At 37.6% G+C, this 21,369-nt stretch overlaps 1 protein-coding gene across 1 annotated transcript in view; it reads left to right on the top strand.

Moving 5' to 3' along the window:
- The window catches only part of LOC116267565 (uncharacterized), a 43,646-nt gene that overhangs the window by 10,786 nt on the left and 11,491 nt on the right, over positions 1–21,369 (top strand). Inside the window, exons 4-19 of the mRNA XM_031649369.2 lie at positions 1,249–1,363; positions 1,488–1,650; positions 3,080–3,251; positions 4,362–4,487; positions 4,587–5,150; positions 5,273–5,899; positions 7,174–7,242; positions 17,124–17,240; positions 17,334–17,585; positions 18,137–18,184; positions 18,375–18,506; positions 20,220–20,384; positions 20,507–20,569; positions 20,675–20,785; positions 20,876–20,959; positions 21,310–21,357. Of these exons, the coding sequence (XP_031505229.1) occupies positions 1,249–1,363; positions 1,488–1,650; positions 3,080–3,251; positions 4,362–4,487; positions 4,587–5,150; positions 5,273–5,899; positions 7,174–7,242; positions 17,124–17,240; positions 17,334–17,585; positions 18,137–18,184; positions 18,375–18,506; positions 20,220–20,384; positions 20,507–20,569; positions 20,675–20,785; positions 20,876–20,959; positions 21,310–21,357 (2,856 nt within the window). The remainder of the gene's footprint in view (positions 1–1,248; positions 1,364–1,487; positions 1,651–3,079; positions 3,252–4,361; positions 4,488–4,586; positions 5,151–5,272; positions 5,900–7,173; positions 7,243–17,123; positions 17,241–17,333; positions 17,586–18,136; positions 18,185–18,374; positions 18,507–20,219; positions 20,385–20,506; positions 20,570–20,674; positions 20,786–20,875; positions 20,960–21,309; positions 21,358–21,369) is intronic.

Here is a 21,369-nt window from a genome sequence, read left to right as displayed (position 1 = left end):
ATGCAATTGCTTTTTAGCTCCACTGAATGTTACTACACCAAAAAAAGGAAAAACAAAATGACTGGAGAAGAGGAGAAGAAGATCAGAGATGGAAAACAAAGGATTTGATACATGCCTATTACTGAATCCACGTAGAGCATTTGGAGTTTCTTCTTGCTTCTTTCTTTCCTTTTTCATCCCCTTGGCTCTGCACATAGGATAGAGCAGCTCCACTTGTTCCTGTTCCCAAACTTATTCGGTAACTGCCAACTGTACTTTTTTAATTTTACATCTGAATGTCTAAATAGCAAGTTTTTCTCAAAAGGCCTCAAAACACCTAGGCTGTGGCCTGCGGGTTGCCTGGTTGTGCCCTGGTGCCAGCATAGACATCCTAAATGATCTGATTGCCTAGATGCCTTGGGCCTAGGCAATCAGCGCTGGTTGGCTTGCCTTAGGTGCCTAGGTACATTCAAGGACATGGCATGCTCAGGTGCCAGCATATACATTCTAAATGATCTGATCGCCTAGATGCCTTGGGCCTAGGCAATCATCTCCGTCTGGCTACCCTAGGTTGCTGGGCACCTTTAACAACAGAGCATGGATTGAATGATGATCATTTTTTTGTAAGTAGGCATTCTTTCAGCTTTTCATATAAAAAACAAAGAAATTGAACAAGGCTGGGACTAAAAGGATTTGTAATTCAAGGCAGACTTGGTTGGTGGTTTTGAATGAGAGAAAGAAGTGAGAACTCTTTTGTGCTGAGAGTTTTTCAGGTGAATCCTTTTTTACTTTGTTCCCTCGCTGCAGTCATTGGGTTCCCACTCCATGTTTTTAGAAACATCTGTCATTCAAAAAAAGAAAGGAACTTTGTCTAAAGAAATGCCTCATCACCAGACATGAAACGCTTGCCTAACTGGCAAGCAAGATAGTCATATAGTCCAAGGCGTGTAGCCCCTTTTTGGAGTTGGGTGTTTGCAGCTGCTGCTTTACTTGAAGATTATGAGCACTGGAAAAGTCCGTTGGGATGGAGATTCATTAATTATAGTTTCTAATAAGTTAACATGTAGGGTGTATAAGTTATCATTTTCTTCTTGAAAATTGAGAGTGCAACATTCCTATGGATTTAGAATAATCTTATTCATTGCAATGATTATGCCAATTCCATATTTTATTTGTTTTGACTACCTGATTATCTCTATTTTTTTTTTCTGGTGGAGGTTGTACCTCATGATTAATTTCTATCATACATCATGAATTGTTTCCTTGCAGGATGGCTCAGTCGGGACAAGATTGGTTGCTGTGAAATTTGTTGAGACATTTATTCTACTTTTCTTGCCTGAGACAAATGGATCTGATTCACAAAGTACAACACAGACGCGAGAAGGTATCAATTTTTGTTATTTTGATGTGGGTGCAGAACAGGTTTCCTCTATTGTGGATGGTTGACAATAGTTTTTGGAGGTCTGTAAAATATTCTTTGCCTTATCTGTGTCAACTTTTGCTTGCAGGAAAATCACAAAGGTTTAATATTTCATGGTTACTTGGACTGTATCCAGTTCGTAATTTAGATATGTTAATTCAAGAAGCAGACAAGCAGTTACATCTTCTTTTGGATCAGCTTGAATCACCTAATTTGCTTCCTAGTTCTGCCATAATTGCTCTTATAAACTGGTACGTGAAACTATCAGAATAGTTTCTATTATATAAGTTCTGTTTCCCTTGCGATGATATTTTGTTTATGATATTGATGATATTTTGTTTATGATATTGACAAGCAATTTTCAAAATTTTTGGATACGTGGACACGGTTACATTAAATATTCTAAAAAATGATAAGATTAAAAAAACCATTAAATTAATAGTTCACTCTTACAATCTTGTGAGAAAATGTGTTTTATCACAAAAGTACTGAATATTTGAAAGGATTGTTCATGGATTGGATGCATCACAAAAAATTGATAAAATGAAAAAAAAAAACATTAAATTTTTATTTTTTATTTTTTGCCGTGTCCTAGCTGAGTCCCGTGTCGGAATCGCCGTGTCGGCGAGTTGACACGGGTACGCGGCCTCTTTAGGCACGTCCGTGTGACATAGCTTAGAGCATACTATCAAGCTTATGACCTGAGCCACACAGATTTTTAATTTTTTTTTTCCATTGAATCATTGATAGAATCATAGTTTGCTAATTTTTTTTTGGGGGTTTGTGAACAATTTTTGTATCTTATATTGGAAAATGCTTCAGCCATGCCTTTGTGACATAGTTTGTGAGGAAATGCACATCCTTATGGGTGGAGTTTGTAAATCTATTTTATGCTGTTTGCACATTCTCCAAATAGTTCCATGTTTTCTTTTCTCTGTTAATTCAAAAAATTAGTCTTTCTGGAGCACAAGTGAGAAAACATAAACTGGAAAAGCTAATGAGTATTATCATTTGAAGCTACACATTTTAAAGTTTCTTAATTTGTCTCCCAGCTGGAGGGTTTTTAACCAGAATATAATTGTAACATGTTGACTAAATGTTTTGTTAGATTCAGGTAGTTGTTTATTGCAGTGAAGCCTTTGTTTTCTATTCAAGCAACAAGTCGCAGCCTACAGCTAATCTAGAAGCTGCAGCTGTTTCTCTTCTTGTGTTCATTGAGATGTTCTATAAGTACTTTTGACAAGTATGAGAAACATGCATTCATTGCATGCTCCGTCTTTCCTTTGTGGTCTTAAAGTTTTTGTCATGTTCGTGGGATTCAGACTGAATATCATATTTTCTCATTGGGGTATTCTGTTGAAGCAAATGAATCCTTTGAATGCGAACAAACTCAACAATCCGTTCACCTGGCTAAGGGCGTTAAATTCAGGGGTCTAACGAAACAATGCTAAGTTTGATTGCTCTTGCTTCAAGCAATTAATCTGACAACTTATATGTGCGAAAAGGGAAGACCAATAATTTGCATTTTCCTTAAAGCAACTACCATGTGGCATCTTCTGTCTCATGTTTTTATTTGCTGTTTGTTATAATTGTTTCAGTTCCTTCAATATAATTTCTTTTGAAGAGTTATATTCTGTAGGTTTAATGTAATATTGCTGATATCTTCTGTGTTTTTTTCAGCCTTGCAGCGATCGCAAGAAAAAGACCCTTGTACTATAACCGTATTCTCTCTGCATTGATCAGTTTCAGTCCTAATTTCGAGTCTGATGGAAGTCATGTTTCCAGTATCCAGTATTCACTGAGAACAGCCTTTTTGAGTTTCTTGAAGTGCACAAATGTGACCATGATTGCAGTTCAGTTCTTCATCATTCGGATAAGCTTTTCTTGTTACCATTTTTTGATCTGATGGAAAATGTTCTCATTCTGAATGTTGTCAATCATTTTTTGTGATATGTTTTTGCTTCTGGAACTTAGCCTTGTACCTTCAATCCAAAATAATCCAATCACATGGTTAGTGGAGGCCATCATTGGGACACCTGGTAGTTAGGAAATAATGGAGGAGATTGCAATGTTCTTATCATAAAAATCCCTTCTGGTCTGTGAGTCCTTCCGAAACAATTTTGGTACATTAGGAGACAAATTTCTTGGAAACCAAACACTGTGGGTATTTTTTCAAATATGTAAAGCATTGAGCATAAAAATGTCCTGTCTGACACCATATTCTGTTGGGTTCTCTAACTTGAAGATAGACACATGATATGACAACATGGAATAAGTTGTGCAAGTGTAGTTCTTGCAAACATTAAATGTAGAAGATCAGGCTATACTCCAGCGGGAATGTGTATCTCATGCTTTGTCACAGGAGCAATAAAGATCATAGTTTTCAGTTATTCAGGTTAAAGAATATGGTTTATAATTGAATAGTTTTGTTCATAATCAATACCTTGAGAATAAACAATTGGTTCTTCATTTAGGTTTCTTGAATGAGTAGCTGTTGCCTGACTTAGTTTGAAGTAAAAGTTGATTATATGATGCCCAAGTCAAATTGGAAATGGACATCACATTTACAGCAGACTTTTCACAATGGAAGCGACCACTTTCTGATATTCAAATGATACATGCTTAAGCATGATGCTCTTCTTGAAGCAGAGATTTAACTCATACTCTTGACTGGTTATGTGAAATTCTGTCTAAAACAGAGAAGTGAAAGAAACCACTTTTTGGGATCCAAATTATATATGCTGAGTCATGATGTTCTTCCTGAAAGAGAGAGTTACCTCTTACTATTGAGTGGTGGTGCAAAAGTTCTAGCTAAAACAGATTTTATTGGTTGATGTCACACATATATATATATTTCTAAACCTCAAAGCCATAATGATCTTTTCCTTCCATCTTGATTTTAAGCCTGCTAGGAGTGGCTTAACTCAGAGTGTGTTCTGGTGCCTTCTTTCATATTTTTTAGTCACGTGATCGGCTTCTTGGAATCTTGCGAGGAATGAATGCTGGGGAAGCAGCCGATCAAGTTATTCGGCACATTGAGAAAATGACGAAAAATGCTGAACGGGTTGGTGATTCTCGATACACAAAGGTAATTCATTTGTTTCTGCATTCCTTTTGACCTCCATGGTTGCAGTGTCGGGTAATATTTCAGAGATCACTCTTTGAGACTTTATGCTGGCTAATTTAGGAGGAGCAGTTGTCTAGTTCTGGAGATTTCAGTCGGAAGCGACCCATAATTCATGATAATGGAAGGACACTTGTTCCTGAGGAGATTTCCACCAAACAAGCACGCATTGATCCTGTCCAGTCTTCTAGTGGTTTAGCGCCAGATGTTGGTTCAACAGAGGGACGTGCAAAATCCTCTTCGCTGGGTGGTGATATGACACCAGTTGAACAGATGATTGCTTTAATAGGTGCTCTGCTGGCTGAGGGAGACAGGGGGGCAAAATCACTGGAAATTTTGATCTCAAATTTTCATCCTGATCTCTTAGCTGATATTGTTATGGCCAATATGAAATACCTGCCAAAAAGCCCTCCTTTATCTGGCAAGCCTGTTGTGTCTTCAACAACTTCACAGACATCTAGTGTGCTGCATCAGGTTCCACCTTCATCCAGTGCAATGTTCGCTCAGAGTTCAGGTTTCCCATCTCAAACTACTGCCTTGTCCACTCCAAATGGTACTACTTTACCAATATTAGATGTCTTGCCTGCTGCTAGCAATCTTACAGATATGAAGCGTGATCCAAGAAGGGTAGGTTATATTTGAAACTACCACTCCACAATAGCTTTGAGATATAACTTTGTATATTCTCTTGTCAGATTTCAAATTTCTCTGATAGGAAACTGATCATAGGACTTAATTGATATGTTTAGGACCCTCGCAGACTAGACCCAAGACGTGCTGCAATGCCTGCTGGGTCACAATCAACTGTAGTCATGGTGGAGGATTCTGGTGGTGTACAAAATGGGCCTAAAAGTTTTGATTTGTCTGCTACTTCTAGACCTTACTTACTTCCTGTTACTACCAAGAGTGAAGATACAATAGTTTCTTTAGCATGCAAGGCGGGAGCAGTGGCTTCAGAAGAGAGTGGGCCTCCTGCTGCTGTTCCAGGTACCAATGAAATATCTGAATCGTTGCAAGAATCTTGTGATGCAGAGAATGCAACTGCAATCCACATACCAGAAGACAAGGATACCACTTCTGAGCCACTTGATCTGGAGGAGCAATCATCAATTTCAGTGGAGGCTGCAACATCGGAGACCATTGATGCCGGTTCGGCACATGAATCTGACCAGTATTCTTCTGCTGTCTCTAGCTCCACTACATCGGAAGATACCAATAGCAACTTGGTAATACCACCATTTCTGGAGTTATCTAATGAAGATCAGGAATCAATAGTTAAATCAGCAGTTACACGAATTATTGAGGCTTATGACCACATCCGTGCTGCAGGGGGCAGTCATGTTCGTCTTGCATTACTTGCTCGCTTGGTTGCTGAAGTAAGGAGACTTTGTCAATCAAGTTCCTGTCCTAAAAAATTTTTTTTTATACTGGAGCTTCCAATGTTTTTTTGCTTTTTATGCATGTAGTTGTGTAAAAATAATCTACATCTGCATGCAGACTCTATTTGTTGACTTGTAAACTGCACCTAGTATGCTGTATCTGGATTTATTTACATCCTATGCTTGACATCAAGTTATGGCTTTACTCTATGTCGGTGCCCTGAATTCAGAAGAACCTTTTCTCCCATTGCACATCATGCTTATAATTAGAAATGCTATGTTACAATAATGTACTCTTGTATTTCTTTTTACAAAATGTAGTGAAATATATACTGCAGCAATTAACATTGTGGCTGAACTGATATGAACAGTTATAACATTTAAACATAATACCTAAAAATTTCCACATCAACAACCTTTCCTTGACCTTTAATGTAAAAGTCAACTGAAGTTTTTCTCAGTTTTACTTATTGTATGATATGTGAAGCCATTTCTTCCCTTACCAATTTTTGGTGCTCCGTCAATCTGTTCCATTAACTCAGCTGCTGCTTATCCAATCTTAATATGAACCAACGGTTTCAAACTTACAAGGCATTTTCTAAGTGTAGGTTATCCGTTATTGTCTAATGGGGCTTCATAACTAATTATCATCATTCACTGTATCCCAGAAAACTATAACTAAGCATTGTGTATGCCAGAGATGTGCATGGTTCATCATAATAATTTTACAACTCCTAGTAATGACATTTTTAAGCAGAAACTATTTCTAACCTTGTTGTCAATAGGTGGGCCTTGATTTCAAGATCTTGTATTTTCTATAGTCAGGCACATTTCTATTGCAGAAGTCCACTTTGCTACCTTGCATGCAAGAGATTGGAAACCTGATTAATTATGTGGTAGTATGATGTTCACTTATCTTCTTCAATGAAAAAGTTTGTAGGCTATATCACCACCCATGAAGGGTTCAGAAAGTTAGGTTTTACATTGTAGATGAGTGTTATTTCGAGCAGACCAGACTTTCAGCTTTGAACCTCAAAACGATAGAGAATTATGTGAATACTTTGACTTCTGTTTGGAAGTTTCATAAACTACTTAAAACTCAGAGTCTTCCTTGTCTTCTCGATGCTACTCCCATGGGACTTTCATTGTACATTTTCAGCTTAACGGATTGATGTCAATAATAAAAATGTTTTGATGTTGACATGTAATTACAGATTATCAAGTTTGCAAGATTTATTTTATTGATAACTGTTTTTATATGAATTTAACAGATTGATGCCAACAATAGCATAGTTATGATGTTACAAAGGCATGTAGTTGCAGATTATCAACATCAAAAGGTACACCATACACCTATTGGAATTTCAATCTCTCTCTCTCTCTCTCACACACACACACACACACACGCACATGCACACACACACACATTACGGGCACACACACACACAGAACTTCCATGCTAAATCTGTGACATGACTTAAAAATCTGTTCTCTGCAGCAGGTTAAAATTTATTTTAATTTTATCAATCTGTCTACTCATTATTTAGGAGTTAGGACTGAATTCTAGCTTGTAAGCTGGTAAAGGCATCATGACCCGTGACATCCATTAGTGCTGATTTGGTTATTTTCTTTCATTTGATTTATAATATCGTTGCCATGGATGAGAAACTGGTCCATAACTCGATCATAAGAAAAATAGGATCTCAAAGTGAGTAGGATCGGAAGAATAAATTCACAAATAATTACAAAGGTTGGGTTAGAAACATAAGAGTATGAGTATGAAGCACCAAGGAACACACTAAAAATATCAAAATTTGTAAGAATATTTACATGAAGAAGGTAGACAGTAAAGGGCATGTACTCTTTAGGTGCCTTAAGATGGCAAATAACTACCTGTTGGACCAGTCAATCAATGGATTGGTTTGGATATCTTGTCCAAAATAAAAGACCAAAAAAGTACAAAAGAGTTAAAGCAAATAAAAAAAGGGCATAATGATGATGGAATATGTATATTCTAGAAATACGTTATTTTGTAAAAATAAGTATAAACAAATATCTAAACAATGGCACACACCATGCAAACCTACAGCCTTACGACTGTAAGTTTGGTCAAGAGGAAAGACAATCAGGGGGAAGCTATGACTTTATGTTCAATATTATTTAGTATAAGTGGTTGAATGGTTGTTTATGAATGCTACTCTATTTTTGGACAGAAATAGACTTGGTCAATGTTGACCGAGTCCAAAAAAAGATGGATACATTCCAGGGTATGTTGTCTGTACTCGTTAACCCACAGGCATACCAGTACCCCTGTCGGTATCGTACCCATATGATATGGGTACTGCTCTATAAAACAGTACCCGGGTGACATAGATTTAAAATCTAAGGCATTTCATATGCTTGGAGTCTTCCTTTGTATAATACTCTCTGTTACAGATTGAGAGAGACAAGAGAGATGTTGAGGAAAGGAGAGAACGAGAGAGAGAAAGAGAGAGCCAAAAGGATTGATCATTAATGTAACCCTAATCTCTTTTAAAAGAGATTAGGGCTGGCGACAAACACTTTACAAAAACAGTCCAACAACTGTAAGAAAATGTTTAAAGACATCCTCTCTAACTTTCTAATATTTCAGAAATACTCTTTAACACTCCCCCTCAAGTTGGAGCATATATATCAATCATGCTTAGCTTGTTACAACATCTCAAGAAATCGCTTATGGGAAGAGCCTTGGTGAGGATATCAGCTGCCTGATCTTCTGAGGGGACATGAATAGTTCTAACAATTCCTTCTTGAACTAAGTCTCAAATATAGTGGCAATCCACTTCAATGTATTTAGTCCTTTCATGAAAGACAAGATTGTTAGCAATATATGTAGCTGCCTTGTTGTCACAATACATCTTCTTTGGGAGATTCATTGAGATACCCAACTCCAAAAGTAGTGATCTAACCCACGACATTTCAGCCGCAGTTTGAGCTATAGTCCTATGTTCCGACTCAGCACTAGAATGAGCCACCACATTCTGCTTCTTGCTCCTCTAGGAAATAAGATTACCTCCCACAAAGACACAAAAACCTGTAGTAGACTTCCTGTCATCTACAGACCCTGCATAATCAGCATCACTATATGCTTCAATGTCAACACATTCTCCCTTTTTGAACCATAACCCCATTCTCGAGGCTGATTTCAAGTATCTGACAATCATTAGAGTAGCATCCCAATGAACCTTTCGGGGTTTTTCCATGAACTGGCTTAGCTTATTCACAACAAAGTTAATGTTGGGGCGAGTGACTATCAAATATAACAGTTTCCCTATCATCTGTAAGATCTAGAGTCTAACAACTCTGAGTCATCATCATGTCTATGAATGCGGGGATTCATGGGAAGTGTGGCAGGCTTAGCCCCCAATAGTCCTGTTTCCTGCAGAAGATCAAAGACATTTTTTTTGAGACACTACAACTCCTTTATTACTACGAGCCACCTCAATACCAAGAAAATAACGGAGTTGTCCAAGGTCTTTAGTAACAAAGTGTTGTTGTAAAAACTCCTTTGTCTGAGCTATCTCTTGATCATTTTCCCCAGTAAGAACAATATCATCTACATAGACAACCAATATCACCATCCCTGATGAGCCTCGCTTGATAAACAATGAATGATCAAGCTGGGATTGGTGAAATCCACACTTAGATAACACCTCAGTGAGCTTCTGGAACCATGCACGAGGACTCTGTTTAAGTTCATAAATAGCCTTATTTAATTTGCGTACCTTGGAACACTCCCCCTGTCGCTCAAAACCAGGTGGTTGCTGCATATAGACGGTTTCAAAAAAGTCTCCAAACAAGAAGACATTTTTCACATCCAGCTGGAAGAGAGGCCACTCTCGTTGGACAGCAAGAGATATAATTAATCGAATAGTGCCCAACCGAGCCACAGGCGAAAATGTCTCAAAGAAGTCAATACCATAAGTCTGAGTATACCGTTTTGCAACAAGACGTGCCTTGAACCTTTCAACCGAACCATCAGAATGATACTTGATGGTGAATACCCATTTTGATCCATCCACATCACAGTGTGCTGGGGGATTTACCAAATCCTACGTCTCCCGAGAAAGAAGAGCATCCATTTCCTCTTGCATTGCTTGGCGCCAACGTGGATCTAACAGAGCGTGATGGTGAGAAGACAGGACAATATGACTAGATAGAGCTTGATCAAATTGCACCAAACTTGTACTCGGACAGTCAGTAGATACAGAATTAGAAATAGGATGCAGTGTGCACTGTTGCTTGCCCTTGCGAATGGCAATAGGGAGATCTGCTGCAGAATGGTCATCATTTAAACCTGAGTCAGTCTTATCAGTGAGGCTTACTTCTTGAGATGATGTTGGTGGACGACTAAGAGAGGGACCTAGACGATGAGTAAACCAATGGAGGATCAAGGAAACGTTCATGTGACCTAGGTTGAGATAGTGGAAAAGACTCCAGTGACACTGGTGGAATAGGAAGAGGGACAGATACATGCATCTCAGACGGAGATGGACTTGACGGGGAATAATAAGGACGAGACTCAAAGAAGGTAACATCCGCACTGATAATGTCTTTTTTTGTTAGGGGATCAAAGCATTTATATCCCTTTGGATTGGCTGAGTAGCCAATAAAGACACATTTGATGGCTTGGGCAGCAAGTTTATTTTTGTTTGGGCCTAGGATATGTGCAGAGCAAGTGCATCCAAATACTTTGGGAGGTAAATGAAATAATGGACGCCCTGGATATAGAATTTGAATGGGAATATGTTCTTGGATGGAGGAAGAGGGTAATCTATTAATGAGGTAACATGCTGTAAGAAAAGCATCACCCCAAAAATAGGCAGGCATGTGAGAATGTAGCATAAGGGTGCGAGCCACATTTAGGAGTTGCCGATGTTTGCGTTCGGCTACACCATTTTGTTGGGACGTATGTGGACAAGTATATTGAGGGCGAATTCCATGATCGGCATAAAACTGAAGTAGAGTGGAAGACTTGAATTCAAGAGCATTATCAGTGCGAATATTTTTGACAACGAGACCAAACTGAATTTTTATTTCCTTGACAAATTTCTGAAGAATACTATTGACCTCAGATCTTTCCCTTAATAGGAAAACCCAACTAACTCTAGTAAAATCATCAACTAAAACAAGATAGTATCGAAAACATGACCGAAAAGGAACTCGACTAGGACCCCATACATCCACATGAATGAGATCAAACAGACTCTGACTAGACGGACTCTAACTAGAAGGAAAGCTGCTTCGTGTATGCTTGCCCAACTGACAAACATCACATAAGAATGACTTTGATGCAGGAATATCTGGAAACATGCGACGAAGTTTTGGTACTGACGGATGACCCAGTCTGAGATGCCATTGGAAAGGAGAAGGCTTCGAAGGGACTAAAGATGCAGCAACATCAACTGTAATCGACAAAAAATACAGTCCCTCATGTTCATGGCCGCCACCAATCATCTTCCCAGTTAGTAAGTCCTGAAAAGAACAAAAACCAGAGTAAAAAATGACTTTACACTTTAAATCATAGCTAGCTGCTTGACATATACCAAGTTAACAGGAAACTGAGGAGCATATAGCACATGTATAATAGTGCCTAAATGTGGAAGGTGGATATCACCGCTGCCTAAAACAGGGGACAGCTTGCCATCAGCAAGCCTGACATGCTGTGGTGTAGAGAATCTGACAAATGATGAAAAATTCTATGGTTGATTACAACAATGTCTAGAAGCACTAGAATCTATCATCCATGTCATACTTGGATCATCAGTAGGAGTACCAACAGAGAATGCTGAATCTATAACAGTGGCATTGGTAGATGTAGAGGTAGAGGTAGAGGTAGACCTTTGAGCAAGAACACGATCATATTCATCCTTACTTAAGTTAAGAGAATATGACATAGATATGGAAGGGTCAGTAGAAGACTCAACCATATATATTGTTGCCTTTGAATGAGCTGTTTGGGATGAAGAAGGACCTTTGCCTGCGGCAATTATACCTCCACCACATCCAGAGGAGACGCTCGAACAGAGGTGAGGATGCTTGTCCCAACAACGATCCTCTAGATGACCAACTTTGCCACAATAAGAGCACTGAAATCTACTGCGTCCTGCACCACGACCTGTACCACGTCCCCTAGTGCCACCAAACGAACTAGGGCCCCGTCCTCCTGATATCACAAGTGCAGAGACTGGTGTGTCATGCATATTCTGAGAAAGAGTGACTGCAAGACGACTCAACCTATTATACGTGTCTGCTAAATCTGGAAGATACTGCCTGTGAGAATTTGAGACTTTGCCACAGAGTATTTTGGAGATAGGCCAGATAGGAACTTTGCTACCATTCCAGTTTCACAGTGTGATGCATAACAATGCTGGCAAGGTGGACGAAGAGCCTTTAATCGTTCATATGCAGCAGTCAATGTAGCAAAATACTGAGATAGGTCCTGATCCCCTTGCCGTATGTTGCATAACTCCTCTTCCAATTGTAAGATCTTAATTAAATTAGTGGCATGCGAGTATGTCTTCCTCAAAAAAGACCACATCTCCTTGGCTTTGGTATAATATGCAATAGTTGGGGCTATATGAGACTCCACACTATTCATAATCCAAGACATAACAATGTAATTATCTTCATCCCACGCAGCATATATCCCTTTTTTCTCAATAGGTTCATCCTCCTCAAGAATATATTTCTTTCTATGGCCAGCGACAGACATTATGAATACCTTGGACCATATTTCATAATTTGAACCATTAAGCTTGATCGTGGTTCCATAGGAGAAGGAATTTCCAGCCATCTTATATTCAGTAGAGCCCTCAGATTTATTGTTATCAGCCATAGTAAATGAAGGAAATTTGATTGGTGTACACGGTAAGAGTCTAGGATGTTGCTGTCCACTAATATCAGACGTAAAGGATCAAAGGCAGCACAGACAAATTTGGAATAGCGGCTTATGACTCCAATAACAAATCTGAAACTTCCTCAAACAGGCAGCAATATCTCAAACAGGAAACAATATCTGAAACTTTCTCAAATAAGTAGATCTGAAAATATATAAAACAGGCAGTATGGAACAACTGTTTCAGTCAATGACTGAAACTTCTTCACCCAACGGTAAAAGACTGCTGCTTCTCTTAAACACAGCTGTTTCTCATAAACTTGCTGTCCACACGACAAAGAAATCAACGGCTTCAACTGAAAAATCTTGTACTTACGATTAGCAGCAGTCCACATCTCACAAAACGTCACTTTACTTATTGTTGTTTTACGATTAGCAGCAGTCCACACCTCACAAAGCGTCACTTTGCTTGTTGTTGTTTCACGATTTGCGGATATTGCTTCTCACGTCAAAACTACATTCTCAAACAGCAACGTGACTCCACACACAGCAGCGAAAGGGCAGAGCTGATATATATAACATTACAGATCTGCTTCCACGATGGCAAAACTCAGAAAATCAGTTCGGTTTAGGGCAGATCTGATATACCACTTCATAGATTTTTTTTCTTCAGTCACAGAAAATCAGATCTGATAACTAGATCTGAGCAACATATATATTTTTCACGGCATCAGAAACTCAGATCTGATATATCCTGATCAAATCCACCATCCTCTTCCACGACAGCAACTTCATCAACGTTTCTCCATGTCTTCGACGACAACAGCAACACAAGGGTGCTAATCACGTTTCTACATGGTAAACGTGATTAGCCCCTTTTACCAAACAGAATACTTGCTTTTCTTCAAATCAGCAGAAAAATATGGACGTGAACCCTAGCTTGGACGGAGAGGCAAGAGATGAAGGTAGGAGCGTGAAACCCTAGATAGCACAGTCCTAGATCTGGGGCTCTGATATCATGTTATAGATTGGGAGAGACGAGAGAGATCTTGAGGAAAGGAGAGAGAGAGAGCCAAAATGACTGATCATTAATGTAACCCTAATCTCTTTTGACGGCAAACACTTTACAAAAACAGTCCAACAGTTGTAAGAAAATGTTTAAAGACATCCTCTCTAACTTTCTAATACTTCAGAAATACTCTTTAACACTCTCCTTAGGAGGAGGGTTACCAAATCTATTTCTTCATTCAGATCAGCATTTTGAAAAACACATTTTTTTATCTCCATTTAATAGAGGTTATTTTGTCATAGATGTTATGATAATTAAAGTCATAAATCTTCTATTTACACGGTAAAAATCTCGTTATAATCTGTACTATGTCTGTATATATCGTTTGGCACTATCTTGGCATTTTATAATTTTCAAACTTTAGACCAGTCTACATCTTATAAATTTGTCTATTAGATCATGTTTAAATTTTCCATGCTCTACATTCTCAAGAGCATTTATATTACAAATTTACAATTCATGGTGTCTTTTATTTTCCATGTTCTACATTATGAAAGAGTATTTAGATCACAATTTCATGACATTTGACTCTTCGCGATCAGTTTTGGACTCTTTGTAGGTAATGGGTTTTATATGGGAGTAAATAGTCAATGACAAACTTTATATTTAGTTGCAATGTAGTTGTACCGAACAAGTCCTTGGTTTTCTCTAATGATTCTCGTACATCTTCTGGGGAAAGTACTCTTTATTTTTCCTTTAATTCTTAGAGGCCACATTTCTGTATCTATGGGTAGTGTCTAATTTAGCTTTTCAATAGGGCTACAAACATCAAAAAATGGTCAAGTTAGCATTGTATGCATCATCACTGCAATCATCATTCACAAATAGGGACGTATGTCATGCTTAAATGGTAATAGGTCAACAGAAATCATTATTTAACTTTAACTTTGGGCCCTCCTTTGAAAACGATAAAATGATAAAATGATGTTCATGATGGAAATGAAAATAAATAATTTAACTTAAGTTTTAAATTTTAAGTAAAAATAGTGTAAAAATAATGAGAAGAAAACATGATGAAAATGTGAAAGCATTTTGGAGTTTTTAAAAAATGGGAAAAGGACATTATTTTCATTGTTTTATAACATTTTTATCGGGTTTTTTTCAAAAAAGATGGGTTTTTTGTGACCATGATATATATAACTGACCTCTAGCACCCTCTCTACTTATGGTGTTATTTCCAAAAATTTGCTAAGGAAAAAGCTGAACCTCGAGGAGCACAACGCCGTTGTGAAGAAATCTGCCAATTGATATTCAGAGACAATACATGAAAGACTGATGGTATTCTTCAAATATTCTTCTCGATATAGGCATGAACTGTCAACCCATCTGTATATGTTTAATATGTTCATAAAAATATAATTTCGTTTTATGTAATTTCTGGGTTTAGATTGAAGCTATAGCAACAGGAGCTCTAGTAGTGGCCATTCTAGCCATTGAACCAAAGGCTTCTCCATAAATTCAATATTGTCAAGCATAACCTTTAGCAGTTAACCTATTTTTGTGCCTCCTTAAGCTTCCATCCTAAGTGACACAGGTACAGCAATTTTGCTGCCGTGGCTGTGTTGACATGCGGACAGACGGACATGGGTACGGCGACACACTTGGACATAAATTTTAAAAAAGCATATTATTTTTGCATTTTTCATATTCATTTTAATGTTTTATATATATATTTTGTATATTAATTATCCAAAATTACCTGTTTCACATTTTTCTCACTTGTTTCATATTAATTTTGCATTTTTTTTATGAAATTTTGCACTCACATATACATATATGTATATGTACTTAGCCGTCTGCCTGTATCTACAATTTTTAAAATTGCTGTGTTTGTACCCGCTTCCCGTACCAGTATATGTGCGAGTTAGCTTAGCTTCCTTCACTTCTAGTTTTTAGTTTATAAAACCATCTATGCCCATTGGTTTTCTTTACAATGGGTAGCCTTGGGCCAAGTATGGGCCTTGTTCATGCAATCCAATATTCATGGCTTCCTTCCATTCATGGTGTCCCTAGCTTCACCATAGGTTCAAAATATGAATGTATCACAAGAAGGACAAGGTTCGTTTAGTGGTAAAGATATGATAAAGGAAACCTATTCGGAACAATTGATGTTCTTTTCAAGCTTTGAAGATCTGGTTTTTAATCTTGAATTTCAAAAAGTTTTATCTCTATGTTGATTTTTTTAGTCTTTAAAGTTTGCATTCTGTTCCTTCTAGTATGAACAACAGGATAATTGGATGTTCCTTCTTGGACCCAACATGCCAAATTATATCCATTGGTTAAATAATGTTCAACATTTTCATTATAATTTTTCTATCAATGTTACCATTCTCATAATTATGAAACAAATCGATAAGAATGAGTAATCAATAATTTCATTTTGTATTACATCCATAAACACTATTTTCATTTTTCCCAAGATGTAATATTCTTGCAACTAATAATCTATCAGTTTTGGCACTATAACATCTATGTCCTTTTTGAATTTCTGAAGAACCAATCAGTTCACATGTCTTGGAGACAATTGATTGTGTTTAAGACATGGCATTTGCTCTAAAACATTTTTGTCTTTAGTAATCGGGTTCATATTCAATGTTTTTCGAGTGGAGTCATATTTGACAGTGAACAAGAAGGCATGCTATTAATAAGATCCGATGTGAATCAAACAGGAAGAAATGAAGAAGAGGGGAGAGGAAAAAGAAAAGGAATTGTGGGTGGTGGGGAAGGGGAAGAAGAGGAGAGGATGGGAGGAAAACAAAAGGAAAAAGAAAATTTAGGAAGGAGCACAGAAAATTTTGTAAGGAGCAAAAGCCAACAGAGAAGAGGGAAGGAGGGCTGACTGGGGGTGGGTTGGAGGATTGTTGTGCTAGTGAGAAAGGAGTTTACATTTTTGTTTTCTGTGGCTAGGAAGATTGAAATCGGCCTAAGTCGCTCGTTTTCTAGCCACCTAGAACCACTAAGCATAAGCTTACATAACTTTAAGCACTAGTTTAGTGCAAATTTATGGGCATACCTGTATTGATCATTAGTGCTGCAGCTGTTGCCTCTATGTAGAACATGCATTTTTAGTAGATTTTCGTATGTGAGTATTTGTTTGAAAGCTATACATGTATGTGCATAGTGTGTGCATTCATGCTCATGTGTGGCTACACCATTTGTCTCTGAAGTTTGTTAGGCGTGTGATTTCTTGTAAGACGTAGAACAGCTCTTGTTGATTGTCTGATTGAGAAAGGAAGATTTAACTGAGTTTTGGAAACTTACGTTTTTTTTGCCAGGGACATGACCTGTCCATGCATATATTGTACCATTTGCATGCAGCCATGGTATCACAATCTGGAGGATGCTACTTCTCATATTATGAGACAATCTATGAACAGTTTCTTGTTTCTGTGGTATGAATTACAGAAATTTATTTGCCTGAAATTATCATTCACGAAGTTGTTTATTACAGTATTTTTATCGTTTTTATGTGTCTGTGTTTTCAGGTCAAGGACTTACGTGATAATTTTCCAGCCTCTGATAAATCTCTTAGTAGGCTCCTTGGAGAGGCTCCTGCATTGCCCAATTCAGCATTGCAACTATTGGAGGAACTTTGCCATCCAGAACCAGTTGAGCACAATGGACATGAAACATACAATGTGGAAGTTGAACGTGTCACACAGGGTCTTGGTGCTCTTTGGAGCTTGATTTTAGGGCGTCCACTGGTTCGTCAGTCCTGCTTGGATATTGTTCTAAAGGTGAGGTGATATTTCTGAGTTGCTTAAAAAATTAAAATATTGCATTAGTTGCATGTTTTTCATTTTTCTTCTTCTGGACAGAGCAATTTTTGTCTGTTTGTGTAGTTACACATGAACCTGCTGTTATGAACCTAAATATTCAACTTTATTATTTATCTTGGTTCTAGTTCATAGATAGGTAGCATATTTTCTAGTTGCATGCTTATGCTTGTCTGTCCTCTGCATGCGGATATTGCAGTTCTATTTGAGAGTATTAAGTCTAAGTTCTAAAAGCTAGTGGGCATATCTAATAGCTGATACTTGTATGAGCAGACATTGAGGGGGTCAGTTCCCTTATATAATTTTGTTAAACAATCCTTTTTCCAAAAAAACATGATGGGGTGCGACTGTATGCTTCATGTTTCGTTCAGGTCAAATGGGGCTGTGAGGAACTTGGAGTATTACCATCTGTATTTTTCACTGACAGTATTTATGATCTTCAAAATGATCCTTCATTTGTCGTTATTTTGATAGATAGTTACAGGCAATTTAATGAATACTATAATTTGCAGAGTGCTGTTCATGCGCAAGATGATGTCCGAGCTAAAGCAATTCGTCTGGTATGTGTTAGTGGCAGTGAAGAATTTTCTTGAAGTACTTAGTCATCATTGTTCTTTATGACATAAACACCATGTTTGCTGCATAGTTACTTCATCTTTCTTGTTGCTCATGCAAATTCAGTTGATATTGCCATTGCTTCAGCTAATCTCCATTTACCATATTATTCTTCTATCTGCCTTTCTATTGCAGGTTGCAAATAAACTATATCATCTCAGTTATTTATCAGAAAAAATTGAACAGTTCGCAACAAACATGCTACTGTCAGTTGTTGATGGGGAGCTATCTCCAAATACTGATGTTGATCAAAGAACGAGGGCAAATGTATTTCCTCATAATCTTTCTCCATGCTTTTTCTTCTCATGATTAAGTGTTGCAGATGCGAGACTCCAAAATTTGATCGTTTTCTAAAATGTATCATTTATTAAGTTATTTCTTTGCACAGTACTGACAATCGCAGTGTGTCATGTTATGGATAGTGCATGAGGTTCGATCAAACATCATGGCTTTTGGACTTTGAATATTTGTAAATGTACATTGAATACCAGAACTCCCTATGTTTGTTCTGCTGATATGGGAGGATAACTGTTGTCCCATTTTGTCATTATGCATATATGACAGGATTAACCATACAAGTATAACATGGGTTAGAGTAAGCAAGGAACTATATAGTGCATGAATGGCCATTGAAACCCAGCAGTTCGTAGATGTAAGTGCATGATGAAAATAGTTTTGAAGCTGGCATGTGCTGCTTACAGAATTTGCCGCATCAGTTCTATTACACAGCCCCCCCCCCCCATTTCTTCGCAAATACCAAAAATATGCTTTCCTAGTGTGACACTGACAATATAAACCTCCAAATTTTTGAATGGCAATGTAATTTGAAAGGATTTGGAGTGTCTTATGTGTATAAATTTTTGGAGTGTCTTATGTGTATAAATTACTGTCATGTTTCTGTTATATTTCAAGATACATGGAAACTTTTTTGTCTGTTAGTTATGATATCCAGATATTGGAGACAAAGGATTCATTGTTCTGATAGTCACTTTACTGAAGCATATTGTAGTCACTTTACTGAAGCATATTGTTGTCATTTTGACTTCATCACTCGATAATGAGAAACATATTGTTTCACTTGTGAACCAAGTCTGTGTCATACTGGCCTTGTTTATGTTATATGTTCTAAGAAATCCAATTTACAGTCTTGATTTATTTCTAAGCTTCAGATCTTCCTCTGGACCTCATGAGAGTTGTTTATCTTGTGAAGGATTGCTACTAGGTACTGAAGGTTATGGTCACGTTATTTGCATGTTATCATTACAATAATCAATAATGTGTGAGATGTTATGGTTATGGTTAATGAATATCTAAATTGGCTTTTATATGTATGTTAAGCCTGCTCTAGTAAAACCTTGAGACATGAGAGCTGGCAGATTCATTCAACATACATTCTTCAGTCCTTGGTCAAATTCTTACAAATTGTGAAGCTAGTTCACATGATTTTGTACAGATTCCATTTTCTTTGGTGTTCATGTAAGTGATTCCTGATGGGAATTTGGTTCATTGTGCCTTTGGTAATCAACCAAGTAACAGTCATTTTTTCTTTTTGGATGAGCAAGCCCTTTTTTAATGACCAAGCAACATCCCTTCTTTGATGACCAAGCCACCCGTTGTGCTTTCTTTTCTCCCAAAAACTCATCCTGTTCTATCTAATCCAACAAATTGGAAGTGATACTGAGAAATCCCAAAAGAAGATGAATTCAGTTATCACCATTGTCATCATTATTCAGATTATAGGTGAATTCTGTTACAAATGATGCAGAAAGAGACAAGCAGATATATTTTAGAAAAGACTGGAAATGCTTATTATCTAGAATGTACTAGCATTAGGTAATCTAAAATTGGACCAACTTTTTTCTGATTACATATGTTCAATGGTCAATCAGTTTTTTTTTTTTTTGGAGATATCGTTTTGCCTTGTTCATGGAATTTAGGCATATCATTGACACATAATTCAATGTGGTCTTTTTTCTTTAGTATGAAAACCATGAAACATCCACTGGTGGTTCGCAAAGCTCAGAACCTGGTGCTACAGATAGTGACTCAATCAAAGGCGACACAAAGTTTGCTGATAATGCTCAACAATTGTCTTCTTCACAAGCTCAACGTTGCATGTCCCTCTACTTTGCCTTATGTACTAAGGTTTGTACCTAAAATATTCTCCTTCTGGTGCATTTTATATGCTCCCAGGAAACCTTTTCCCCCTTTGTGTACAGCTCTTTTCTTTACTATGCATTACCATGACAACAGCTTTGTCTTTGTAGAAACCAAGCCTTCTACAGCTTGTTTTTAGCGTTTATGGCAGATCTCAGAAAGCTGTTAAGCAGGTTTTGCACTTTTCTTTTTTGTTCCTCTTGTTGGTCCTTTCATTGTTGTGTAGTTCCATTTGGAACGTTTGGGGTTACCTTAACTTGTAATGATATATGATGCAGGTGATTCATCGACATATTCCTATTCTGGTGAGAAACATTGGCTCATCATATTCTGAGTTATTACATATAATTTCAGAGCCACCACATGGGAGTGAAAACTTATTAATATTGGTAATATTCTTGATCCTTTGTCAAATAATGTGAACTAGATTCTCCATCTTCTTTCCTATCTTAGGATGTTGGTTTTATATACCTTGCTAGGTACTTCAAACCTTGACGGCTGAATGTACGCCTGCTCCTGATTTGATTGCTACGGTGAAGCAGCTATATGAGACCAAACTAAAGGTTTTTTTCCATTTTGTGATACTTGTATTTTTTTTAGTTTACAAAAGATCAACAATTTAATCATCTGGTAGGGGTGACATGAATTCCACCAAGGTGACAGGATCAATTTGCAATTTAAAAGGCAGGGAGAGGTCTTTTCAGGAGAATGGGATCAGGCCCTTCTCCTTTGGTCAAAGCTGGGCATAATCCCTGGTGGCTCAAGGGGGATGACCAACGTCAGCAAGTGATGGGGGTTTCTCCCTTGGCCTAACCACCGAACTGCACCTCCTCCCCCTTCCAAGATAAAAGGAAAAAAGTTTAGACTTTCTTGTTAACCTTTTGAAGACTAATTAGCTCTGTTGCTTTTGCAGGATGCAGCTATTCTTATCCCAATACTGTCTTTGCTTTCTAAAGATGAGGTTCACATCTAT

This window comes from Nymphaea colorata, chromosome 14 (genome assembly GCF_008831285.2).
Source record: "Nymphaea colorata isolate Beijing-Zhang1983 chromosome 14, ASM883128v2, whole genome shotgun sequence".
Classification (NCBI taxonomy): Eukaryota; Viridiplantae; Streptophyta; class Magnoliopsida; order Nymphaeales; family Nymphaeaceae; genus Nymphaea; species Nymphaea colorata.
This window is presented reverse-complemented; position numbering and strand designations above follow the sequence as displayed.